This window comes from Uloborus diversus, chromosome 8 (assembly GCF_026930045.1).
Source record: "Uloborus diversus isolate 005 chromosome 8, Udiv.v.3.1, whole genome shotgun sequence".
In the NCBI taxonomy this organism is placed as follows: Eukaryota; Metazoa; Arthropoda; class Arachnida; order Araneae; family Uloboridae; genus Uloborus; species Uloborus diversus.
In genome coordinates this window covers 143,046,941-143,059,853 of record NC_072738.1, presented here as the reverse complement: position 1 = coordinate 143,059,853, position 12,913 = coordinate 143,046,941, and the positions used below count along the sequence as shown (strand labels likewise).

Below are 12,913 nucleotides of genomic sequence, written 5' to 3'. Positions count from 1 at the left end.
CTAGGGGTTCGCTTACAGTATTAAGGGGGTTCTCGAAAATTTGCTTGTAATGGCGGAATTTTAAAATTCTAATGTTTTTTGCACATCATTTATTAATTTGTCTCTTGCAAGGCGTGGGTTTTCACTGAGTGTCAAAGAAGTTACACTTTTGGATACAATGTAGATGAAATTGAAAGCTTATAAATGCATTGGTTTTCTCAGTAGCTTTTAATCAGAAAATTTGATTTAACTTGATGGAAACATTACATAGAGTGTATGCAAACGCCTTATGCACTATTAAAGTGCGACAAGGAGCTGCTCTTTGTTGCAGTATTTTTCACAATACCTAAACAACAATTTCCTTTGAGATTTTATTGATGAAAAAGAGAAGGAATGGTTGGCAACCCAAAAATACTTCAGGAAGTGCGAAAAAAAAAATTTTACTTAAAAAAATTTCCCGGGTGAATCTTGCTGCAGTGTAAATTACACAGTAAAAAAATTTAAAGGAATTAAGCTATGCAATTTGATTTAAGCTGTATGTAAAAAAGGAATTCATGAAATTTGTTCTGAAAGAGTTTCTCTTAAAAATATGTTTGTTGGTAAAAACTATATCTTATTTTGTATCTGATTATTAATTAAAACCACCCAAACTTGAAATTGCAGTCACATAATTAATGTACGCAGTGTATTCTTACCAAACAGCTAGACTTGTAGTACTTTACAAGAAGATATAAATTTAAAGGCTTTTAATTTTATTGCAAGAAAAAAGACTAGATTGTAAAACTGAGAGTTTCGAAAAGGTATTTTTAAAAAATTTCTTTAATTGACATGTGATTAAATGTTACAAATAAATGTATTGTTGTGTCTGAAAAATATTTTTTTTTTAATTTGACATCCCCTTTTGGACAATGTTTCAAGTTGAAAAAGGACCTTAACACACAGAGAGAAGAAAATTAAATGCTGAACCTAAAATAGGAAACTGTCATATATATAAGTCAAACTTAGAGCTCCTTTATTCCACAACCATATATCGCATTATAAAAGTTTTTTCTAAGTTGATTGAAGCTTAACAAAGAATAATCACTGGGTTTTTTTCTTGGTGAAATTTAATTTGCATTTATTTTCTAGGCATCATTTTAGTTTGTGGAAATGTACGCTTCTATACTTCGCTGCTATGTTTTTCGTTTTTGTGATGAACTAATGAGCAGTGTCAAACTAAAACACTTCTCCCATATTGTATTGTATGCAAGACATTCTTTCTTTTTCTCCTCTTTTTTTTTTTTTTTTTTGTTATTTATTACTTACTGCACAAGGGGTTCGCCAACTTCTTGGGCATTTTACATGGGGTTCACAAGGAGAAAAAAGTTGGGAACCGCTGCTATAGAGCAATGTTGTATTCCTTGCCTTTATGTGTGATCTTGCTTTTTCTTTCACTGCCTTCATTTTTTCATTGAATTACAGTTTTTATTGTTTTACTCTAGATGTTTTACATGTAATTAAATTTCACTGACATTTTAAAGATATTTTCTTTAATAGTTTTTCTCCCCCTTTCTAGTTTTAATCGCATCGATATCCCTCCATATGAATCTTATGAAAAGTTATATGAAAAGTTGACTCAGGCCATAGAAGAAACTTGTGGTTTTGCTGTGGAATGAAAAGCATTTGTAATGAACTCATCAAAATATCTTCCAGGAAAGAGCCTTATATTTTATTTATTCGTGCATTTTTGTAGTCAAACTCAAGCAAAAGGCTGATTAACAAGAACTACTTTTACATGTTGAAAGCTTACTGTTTATTATACACATATATAAAAATATGAAAATGCCATGGCACAACACCTGCTTGGCACTTGTTTTACTACAATTCTCAAATAGTCCATATATATTTGGGATTTTAACTGAATATATTACAACAAAAGGGTTTTCTGGTAATACGAAAGATTTTATCTATAGCTTTTTAACTCATAGTTAATTTTATCGCAAAAAAAAAAAAAAATCTGATAATCCAGCCTGTTTTAGATTCATATCTATGTGAGTACTTGTAAAATAAATGTGTATAATATTTAAATATAAATCTATTTATATATATAAATTTATGTTATGTAAATAGTTCTGTGTGTAGTTTTTTTTTTTAAAGAATTTTATTGCACTCAATAGAGATGCATTGTAATTTCTAGTTAGTTTTGAGAACTAATCTAGACCAAGATGTGTGTTTAAAAAATCAATACAAATAAAAATGATTTGAATGATAAAAATATTATTGAGGTGCTGAACATTTTTATTTGTCTTTAATAATTTTTAAGCTGTTTGTCATTGTGTTGGTAAGAAAATCAGTTTTATTATTCAATAATATAACAGTATTCATTAATATTCTTCAATACTAATATTTAATTTTAACACTTTTATTAAATACAGACTTGACTTTTTACAGTTCAAAGTAATCATTCTCAAAACTGTATTACCAAATAAAAAAAGTTGATGAATGTTAAAATGAATTAGTGTAGGGAAAAAATCTACTAAGAATCTTAATGATTTTTAAAAGTATATTTCTAGTCTAAAGTGCTGGATTGTCAGAATTTTACTTCTGTTGGTAAACATTGTTGCTTAAGCGTTTCTTCAAAAATTTATTCTAATTTTTGAAATAGTTTTCGTTTTATAAATTCTATATGTATTCAATTACAGTTTCATGTTTAACTCAATAGAAAGTTGAAGTTTTGCCCACAATTTAAAATTGTCTTGATTGAACTTAGTTTTCCAATATGATCTTCACATTTTTTCAACTGAGGTCCTCCTATAAATTATGGCTTTAGTACTACCTTATATTTTCATAACTGCTTGGATGACGAAATAAAACATACAGTGCAAGATAATACAATTTAAGCGTTTCTTATACAGAGTCCGACAAATTCTGGTCGCCTGGAAAAAATACCTTGGCAAGTAGTTCTTTCACATTGAGAGAGAAAAAAAAATCCATTGTGAATATAATATTTAATATACCATAGTTTTCCTGTACCTTGTGTTTTCAAAATTCCAAGTAAAGTGATATTTTTCAAGCAAAGTAGTATTTACACTTGTAAAAATTTAGATTTTTCTTCCATCAACTTTTTAAAATTTTCTTTTAAATGGCATATTTTTAATGTTTGGCGTATGTGTAAACTAATATACACAAGTTGAAAAGTTAGCATTTTGAATTTAACTTAGAATTGGAGAATTTAGTCAATCTAGTCCCCAATTAAGTTCATTGCAAGAAAACAGAACAATGTTGACTGTATCAGCTGTAATATTTCTGATATCCTAAAGCTTTCTAAACTGAACAGGAAATATTTCTTAGAAGTTTTAGGTGAAGTATTCCTTTTTATTATTTGGGATTTCAGATGAAATGTATCTTTTGAATATTTCAAGCTAAATAAATGATGCTTGGAATAGCCATGTCACACCTAAGTTTTATCTGAAAGTGACAACTTCTGAAAACTAATTTGTCACATGTGACACCAAAAAAAAATTTCTTGGCCTTAACCTACCAAGATTTTAAAATTTTCATCGGACTCTGCGTTTGGATACATTAAGATGTAGTTTTTTTTTTTTTTTTTTGTTAAACACCATGGAAAAATTTTCAAGTCACTATCTTTATTATAATCTTTAGACATTAATATGAAATAAAAAAAAAGTTCTGTTAAAAATAATGACACTACACTCTTTGACAAATTCAACATTGTTTAGCCCCATACATTTGTGCCAAACAGTATTGTATTTGTTTAAATATTCAGTCAGCTGTTTGAAATGCTAGAAAATTTTACTTGTAAAATTTCCTACACAAATCATTTTATAAAGAACATAAAAAATATTTTCAGTTATATTTCATGAGAATATTTCAAATCTGAAATGGATCACTGTTTTCATTGCATGCCTTAAACGTTTTTATATTTTGAATAAAAAGATATGCCTCATTATACTAATATAATGATATTGCATGCTTTGTAAATAAAATTAATTTCTTTTTGTACAACTTTTTCACTTTTGAACTTTAACATTCCATTGTCACCAATATTGTAAAAATTGAGCCATTAGTTTGATTTCAAAATGGAAGTTTGAAATACTAAGCTTATGTTCGACGAGCATGACCGGTAGCGACCGGTTGGTTAATCACGTCACAGCAATGATGTCAGCGGTTACTAACCGGTTGTTCACAAACCAATGCTTCAATCGAACGCTTTCGGTTGATCACCGGTTACTTGCACAGACGAATAACACGCAGGTGAAAAAAACATATAATTGGTCAAAATTATCACGTAGTTCTATCAACCAATCAACCAGCTAGAGTTGCGGTCGACCAGTAGATCAATAGGTGAGGCTCATAAAACGACATTCGAAGCAACCAGTTAACCGGTAGCTCTCAAGAACGCTGCGGTTAGTAACTGGTTACTCACCGGTTGACCAGTGAGGTTCGTTGAACGCAAGCTAATAGGTATGGTTAGCAATAACCCCATATCTTCTCTTTGCTTTTAAATAGCAGCCATCTGAATATCCTCCTGCCTCAACTATAGTTGAAGCATAACTAACCTGGCAGCATTGTGAAGGCTATGCAGTTCCTAATCACAGCATTACAACGCTGCCAGGTTAGGTTTGCTCCAACTATAATATAATTGTTTTTCTTCAAGCTCTCCATTTCTGCCTCATTTCTCTGTTGATGGAAATCCTTAACCAACTACTTGAGTAATAATCTACTTAACCTAACCTTCCTATTACTGTGGCTTTTTTAAATGTTGTGGCCAACATTCTGCGTTTTTAGTCAAGCATTTTTGAGTCATGGGATTTTTAAATAAAGGTTTTTGTATTTTTTATGGGTTGCATTGGCCGAGGTCCTTCCTCCTCCCATGCCCAAAAACTTTCATGATAAGTTTTGTAACTTTGCAAAAGCTATCAAAAATAAATGAAATTTAATCCCTAACTTTGCAAGTATTAAATACTTGGAATTCCAAGTAGCCAGAAAGTGTCCAAAAGAGTTAGCAAATTTAATTACTCTAACTTTTTAGTTTCATTTTTCAACTGCTGTACTGCTGTGGGATTGTAAAGAGCAATATATGCAAATATTTCATTTCTTTTAAAATTTTTGGAATTGAACTGCACTTTAGCTTTATTGTGCAAACTTACTTGTTTGGTTTCTGCTGAAAATAAAGCACCAAAAAAACTTACCATTGTTAGTATGGAATCCCAAACATGTTTCTTGAACTATCGCAAAAACTCATTTCTAGATACACCCTTTTACTTTCATTAAATGAAATTTTGTGAAGGGTCCTTTTAAACTAGTTGGCATTTTGTGAAAGAGCCTTAAAAGGGCCCAAATTTCTTCTGGCCAAACCCCTTGCAACTATTCCAACTGACTACAACTGTATTGAAGTAGTAGTTTTCCCTGATTTCAAAATTTGTCATACTTCTGATCATGTGCAAACATGTTAGGCTATTTCTCAATGATAAATTTTCGCAACTTCATTTGATAGTGTGTTGCTGAAACATTTTTGTTGGTATATTTGAATGATAATTCCAATGGGGTGGTTTCCTTCAGTCAAAAGTTCTACTTTTAGTCATTGAAATGGATAGAATGAGAAAAAAAATACCATGGACCCAGAAAATACTTTCATTTTCCCAACAGTTTTTTTTAAATTAATTTTTTTAAATGTCCGATTTTTCAAACAAGGCATGGTCTTGATGACGTCACAAATGATGCACTTTGGCGCATCTTTCTACTGAGATTCCACGTTATGATAATCAAGAAGTGAATTAAAATTGCGTTCTACGCTTGCTATCAACCATATCGTTGCCAATACAAGTGAGTAAAGATGCGAATGAAATATTTTGCTCTGTGAATGGCAACACAGAATGGCATTTCATCATTTGTGATGTCATCAGCAGAAGCCGTAAACAATGAAAGCGCTCCGACTTAAGTAATTTTTTAAAAATATTAAACGTAAACAAATTTATCAAAAAGTGGTCAGATCCTATGTTTTTAAGCATGCTCTTTTAGAAAAAAATACTTTTTAAATTTTGGAAACAACCCCATTGAAATAAGTGTTAAATTGACGTCAGTTTTTCTGAATAATTTATAATATTTTATGTAAAAGTAAATTTTTGAACAGTATATATATATATATAATTTTTCTTTTCTTTTCTTTTCTTTTCTTTTTTTTTTTTTTTTTTTTTTTTTTTGTGGAGTGGACTTATTTTTGGAACATATATCATCACAGGAATTCTTTTGTCCTAATACAAATTCTGCAAATGTTTGTTACAGGTATATAAAACTTGATCTCTACATGTGAAACAGTTATATTTTTGACAATATTTTTCATGCAACTTCATCACTGCCATTGAAAATATTCAGACTCTCACTTAGGAAGTGTAATATTTTATTATGTGTGTATATATACTAAGCAAACTTTTGCATGAAAATAAAGTTTTCTCAGACTTATTGTAATGCACAATATTTTATGCTATTAGAGTAAAATATTTTTTTTTTCTATTTTAAATCTATAAAACTGTTGATGTATGGTGAACACTTACTCCCCCCTATATCTACTCTTTGCTAAACTTTTTTTTTTTTTTTTTTTTAAACTGTTAGAAAAATTTCAAAGAAAAAGAATATTGGGTGTCCTAATCTGTTACATTGTTATGCATTGGAAATACATGTATCACTGTTTTGCTTTTGCAAATTAGTTTGTATAAGGGGTATCATGGGCTGCAGCCTTCGGCAGAGCTAAACCAGAGATTTTTTTTTTGTCAACATTGCTTTCTGACTTGAGCTGAAAAAATATCCTACTTTTCAACCTTTGTAGTAATTCCTTCAGCATTTGTAGCATAGGTGTTGTCAAAAACACTTGATGATTAGTCATTTCAATCTGGTTCATTGAGTTATTATTTTTTGGTGTGTTCTGAGCGGCCGTCCCTCCGTTCCGTTAAATTTCGGCCGTTCGAAGGGAGTGGCCACTTTAAAGGGTTTTCGTGAGTTGTAATATTATTTTTATAATACATAATCTAAGCAAGTCTAACGCATTAATTGAAGTTTGAGACTTTTCAAAAGGGGAAATAGTAGTTTATTTAATTATTGTTTTCATTTTTCAAAGAAAGGGTACAGTTTATTATTTAAGTTTTTACTCTTCTCCAACAATTTTTTTCAAATTCGTTTTTCAGTTTAAAACTTAAATCTCTAACCAACTTATGTGTCATTGCATCCGAATTTCCGATGACTTTATATATTATTCCCATTATCACTTTAGTTGATAGTTTAGCTTGCTGAGGTTTACAAAATGTATTAGTAAATTGATTGGCAAAACCCGAATTAGTGCCTGAAAGGTACAAAAATTTATTTGTTCTAAGAATGTTAGTAATGCACACAGCAAACTGATTAGTTAATTTGAATCAATCTCAAACTAATAATAGATTTGATTGAAAAATGCCTATCTTCAGACACTCGTTAGCCAGAAGAAGTTTCTCTGTGTTAGCACTAATTTACCAAGTCACTCCGTTGCTGTTTCGTGCTGGAAAGAATTCAAAATGGTACTCTATTAATTCTCTCGCCGATTTTCTGTGTTCATATTGTTTAAGACATTGTCATTGTGCAAGCAAAATTGGCTGTTAAGAGGGGTGGACGCTCAAAGAGGTATTACTGTATAAAGTTATGGTCACCGAAATGTATGTGTGCATGTATCTGAGTATGGGCAAATTATTGGATGAAGAGTAAAGCCTCTAACATGGTACATTGCCCCAGACTCATTCTCTGAGACATAATAAATTATTTCCTAACTGATAATATTTTTAGTTGCAATACACCATAGGTTACTCATTATTTTCTAATAAAAGAATATCAACTTTGCATAGTATATAACGATAGAATATTGGTTAGCAATACATTTTAAATTAACTCCGTTATCAGGTCAAAATTATGAACTGACATTTTTAGATAATAATCCAATTATTTCTTGTTGTACAGTAATTTTGAATTTGCGTGTATTTTTAACATATGAGGCTGTGAGAAGCAAAGGGATGTAAGTGGTCATTTTTAAATTTTGACTAAAATGAGTTTGAAGTTCAGATCCTATAGGTACTTTTTTTTTTCTAGAAGCAGAGGAGAGGTCCCCCTATCATTTGTACTGGTTAATGACAAATTTTTAATTTTGCCCCTTACATCCAGGGGTGTTCCAATAGGATATACTCTCAAACATTTTTTAGACACATTATGTATATGATCGCATACCCATATTGTGCATAATGGAGTACCGTATTTTCGGGAATAAGCGCCGCATCGTAATTTTTACTAATAATAAAGCTGAAAGTCTCTCTGTCCGGAAGATGTCTGTAGGATGTCTGTGATGCGCATAGCGCCTAGACCGTTCGGCCGATTTTCATGAAACTTGGCACAAAGTTAGTTTGTAGCATGGGGGTATGCACCTCGAAGCGATTTTTCGAAAATTCGATGTGGTTCTTTTTATATTCCAATTTTAAGAAAAAAACTATCATTAATGACGAAAGTATCATAACGTGGAACCGTAACATGGGCACAAGCCAATTGGCGAGATACGAAATTATCATAATGTGGAACTGTAACGTGGGTACAAACCAATTGGCGAGAAAATTCACCATACATTATTTGTAAATATACAGGCGAACCAAAAGACCTTTTAATTTTTCTATTACGGGCAAAGCCATGTGGGTGCCACTAGTAAATTCTAAAAGAAAAAAAATTTAATGTATGCGCCACACCCGGTGTAAACGCCGCACCCTCCATAATCGAGCACCCAACATTATATAACTTAAAAGCACAATTAGTAGTAAAGAAAGCTGGATTCGCTGGACAATCACTGACTCACTTTCCCTTTCCCCTCTTTGCTTTACTTGTTGCCCAAGGTCGAAAGATTTCGCAAAATGAAAGGAAATGATGTACTGCCATCTATTAGCAGCCATTTTAATTCTTTTTTTTTGATTTTAGAACTTTTTTTTAAACTTGAAAATAAAAAAAAAGACACTGTATCCGCCGCACCCGTTATATGCACTGCACTGGCAATTTTTTTACTTTTTTCCTTGTATGCGCCGTGGCGCTTATTCCTGAAAATACGGTACTGGGAGTATGCCCTCAGAAAAATTGATGGGAACATTACCGTTTGCATCCCTTTGCTTCTCACTGCCTCATATAATTATCATTATGTTATCTAAATATGTAAAAAGATGATTAAAACACAGGGTTATTCCAAGTGATTCATTCATTTTTGAAAGTTTATTTATTCAAAATTATCACACATACGTCGAGCAAAATAACCATAAATTATAAAAGTTTTTTGCGTACTCTTAGTGATGTGGATCGGGTAAATACCCAGTGGGTAGGTAAATATTTTTTGGGTATTTACCCAAGGCTTGGGTAAATACTCAAAAACTGGGATTTGCAAAAAAATGCAAAAAGTGAATGGGATTTTTTTTTTAAATCGTAATATGAAATAAATGGTACAACTGATACATACATATGTATTACACAGTTTATAATATTTTTTATTGAAAGACTTGATGAAATTGTGAAAGAAACATATTGTGAACCAAAGAATCTTTCTTTTCAATGTCATAATTGGAGAAGTATAAGCAATTCAATGATGAACATCAGGATTTCAAAATCACAATCTAGGTTAGTCATATAAAAATGAAAAAAAAAAAGGAAGCATGAGGGATGTTTGGAAGAATAAACTGAGAAGTTATTAAGACACTATGATGTTATTTATTTATTTTATTGCTATTTAAGTGATAACGTGACAAATATAGAAAGTTTTCACATTAATAAGCAAAAATAAATAAACAAATAAAAACATTGTTTTCTGTTGCCTTGCTCATTTGCATTTGCTCCCCGGTACTTCATGATGAAAATTTATTCAAACTATTTTTATTGACATTTCGTTACATTTTAATGTTATGCAGGGACATATTACTAAGTTATAAAAGACTAGGACCTTAAAAAATTGATGTTTGCTTTTTTTTTTGTAACCAGTTAAGCTTTTTACTTTTTATAGAATGGCTTTTTATATTGAAATTTGGCTATCAAGATTGTGTGTGTGATAGGCATATCCAACTCATTTAATGTGAATATCATATTAGATTGCTAAGTTGTTTCACACAATAATTCTTCAAATATGTGATCAAAATACAATTTTTGGGCAAAAATTTATTGTTTTGTATATAGTTGATTATACATAGTGGAATACATACTGAAAAGTATTTTAGTTGAATATAAATTTTTGAAGCAAATACCCGGGTAAATACTCATTTTGGGTATTTACCCGGGTATATACCCTGGTTATTTACCCCTAAAAATAAATACCTAAGTATTTTACATCACTATATACTTTACAAATGTTCAATGTGCTCCTCCTGGGTCACCTGACCAGTAACCCAGGGCCAACTTGCAGAAAAAACTTTTTAATTTTTGTACCTTGAAAATGCCATTTTACATATTTTCTGGTGTGTATAATTTATACAATCTAGTAGTATGTGACATCAAAAATGTGATTCATTTGTAGTAACCCTGTATTTATTGGTGTTTTAAATTTCACGGACAGTGAAGCCTTTGAAATGCAAATTTATGTAAATCGATTTAATACAATTTTAATCAAGCCTTAGAAAAACATTTTTTTTCCAGTGCCAAGTGTTTATGCCACACAAAGCAATAAACTTGCTAACATATCTTGCTCTTCCTTTGCAAGGAACAAGTTGCAAGAATATTGCAATCTTCTGCTAATGCTTGAAAATAATCAGGGGTTCCCATCCCCCCTAAATTACGCAGACCCCCCCAGAAGCAAGATCCTCCCCAAATCAGGAAAAATATTCCTTAAAACAACCTCCCCCTCCCCTAAATTTCAATGGCACAGTCTGTGCCATGACCCCCCCCCCCCCTACCAGGTGGGCACCCCTGAAATAATGATTCTTGTTGACGATTTTGCTGAGAGACAATCTGAAAACTTCTTCTCTCACTCTACTTGCGTGGAGCTTTTGTAACATCTCCATCTGCCTTTTCTTAATTTATCAAACGAATGATTGTGCAGGAAAATACTTCTAGCTGTTGGAAGCAGAACACCCTGACGTGCCCTGATGATCACGCATATCTATCATATCCCAATCATAGTCCGGTGTCATTCAAGATGGACATCCTTTTTATTTATCAAAGTTATTTATTAGTATTAATTGATGTTTTTAAATTATTTCAGAGAAAAAAATTAAATTCCAAAAACTTAGATTTGAGGCGCTCTTATAAGATGAAGAAAAATTATTTGTCAAAGCTTTATTGATTAGTGAACGGTTCAGAAGGGCTCTAAGTAGCTGCATACGATTGATTCGGAAATAGTCTCTTAATGCTGTTTTCTCGTGAAATTTGACAAATTGAGGTCAAGTAAATGAGTGTGAACAAAATCTTATGTAACTTTTTTTGCATATCATCCTTGAATTTATTTTTTAAAATTAAATACTTGACTATGTAAATTTAGAACCATATGATCCTAGCTAAAAATAATCAATTTTAAAGTGCCAAAAATTTGAAGTTTTACATGAATCATGTTTTATTGTGCAGCAAATAATATTAATTAATGTGTATGATGGTCATTCTAAAAAGTACAAAATAATAAATATTTGGTATAAGTTTATAATCAGTGAAATTTTATTTTAATTATTTATTTATTAAGTTTTTAATTCATAGTAATACAAAGTTTATGGTATATTAACATTGCTCATTTGGTTCTACAACAGAACACTGAAATGAATTTCAACTGTGTCAAAACTGCTTTTGCTAAAAGGTTTTTAGAAAAAGATTTTATTAACAACCCAAGAATATATTTAAATATTTTTCTATATTATCTGTTTTCTTGTTTCGTTAATCAAATTCCTTTTTGTACCCATTATTCAACCATTTTTGTGTTGATTTGTTGTTGTTGTCTAAATCTCTTGTAAAAAAAAAAATCTTTTAACCTATACATATTTTTAAATCATACTTTATGCTTATTAAGAATGAAATTTATTTGTAGCATTGAAATTCTAATTTATTTGAAAATATAATTGTAAATGATGTTCTCTCTCTTTCTCAAAAATGTTGAAGTGTTGTTTTTGTCAAGTCATTGTTTATATTGGTTATTATAGATGTTTTCATTAAATTGTTATATTTTTGTTATTTTATTTTCAACGAACTAAAGTGATATATAAACATTATCCGACTTCTTTTTCCTCTTACTGAAAGAATATTTTTGACTGAAATTTCTGTAGAATATAAAATTTTTAGGGGAAACTCCTTTAAATCATGCTGTTTATAAAATATTGTAGATAATTTTTTACGCTAACTTGTGGTTCACATACCTTAATGTATAATGACATTGTTATAGTTCAGTAATAAAATATATTATTTTCAAATCTATTTTTTATTTTCTCTTATGTTTAATACACCATATTTTACATACATTTAAAAGAAAAAGAATCACAGCCCATCATAATTTGTAAATCATACTTGATTTTGACTTACTTCAATTTGATCTTTTTTTTTATCAGTGATAACAATCATTAATGATATTGGTGTGGAATCGGAGTGAACACATCCCTCCTAATTTAAAATTCACAAGTTTGGAAATTTTCTGCTTAAAAATTTATTTTATTAAAGCAGTAGTGCACGGAGTAAAATTTCCCTGCTAGATAAAGAAAAATCATACTTTTTGGATAATTATATTAAAATCCAGACGGCATCTGGTAACCCTATCTATGTAGTCACACAGTTCATATATACCTAGCTTCAAGTTCCAGAACTTCAAACGTATGATGCATAGACTAATAATAAGAGTAAACCGAGCTATGGCAACCCTTTTGCTGCTCATAAACCAAACCATGTGATTGGTGGATATCCTAGCAACAGCAGGCGTTGATCGTAGCAGACG

At 30.7% G+C, this 12,913-nt stretch overlaps 1 protein-coding gene across 1 annotated transcript in view; it reads left to right on the top strand.

The window, feature by feature from the left end:
* LOC129228272 (E3 ubiquitin-protein ligase SMURF2-like) overlaps positions 1 to 3,480 on the top strand; it is a 170,650-nt gene extending 167,170 nt beyond the window's left edge. The window contains exon 17 of the mRNA XM_054862941.1: positions 1,535 to 3,480. Coding sequence (XP_054718916.1) covers positions 1,535 to 1,634 — 100 coding nt within the window. The 3' untranslated portion in view covers positions 1,635 to 3,480. The remainder of the gene's footprint in view (positions 1 to 1,534) is intronic.
* Positions 3,481 to 12,913: the final 9,433 nt, after the last annotated feature.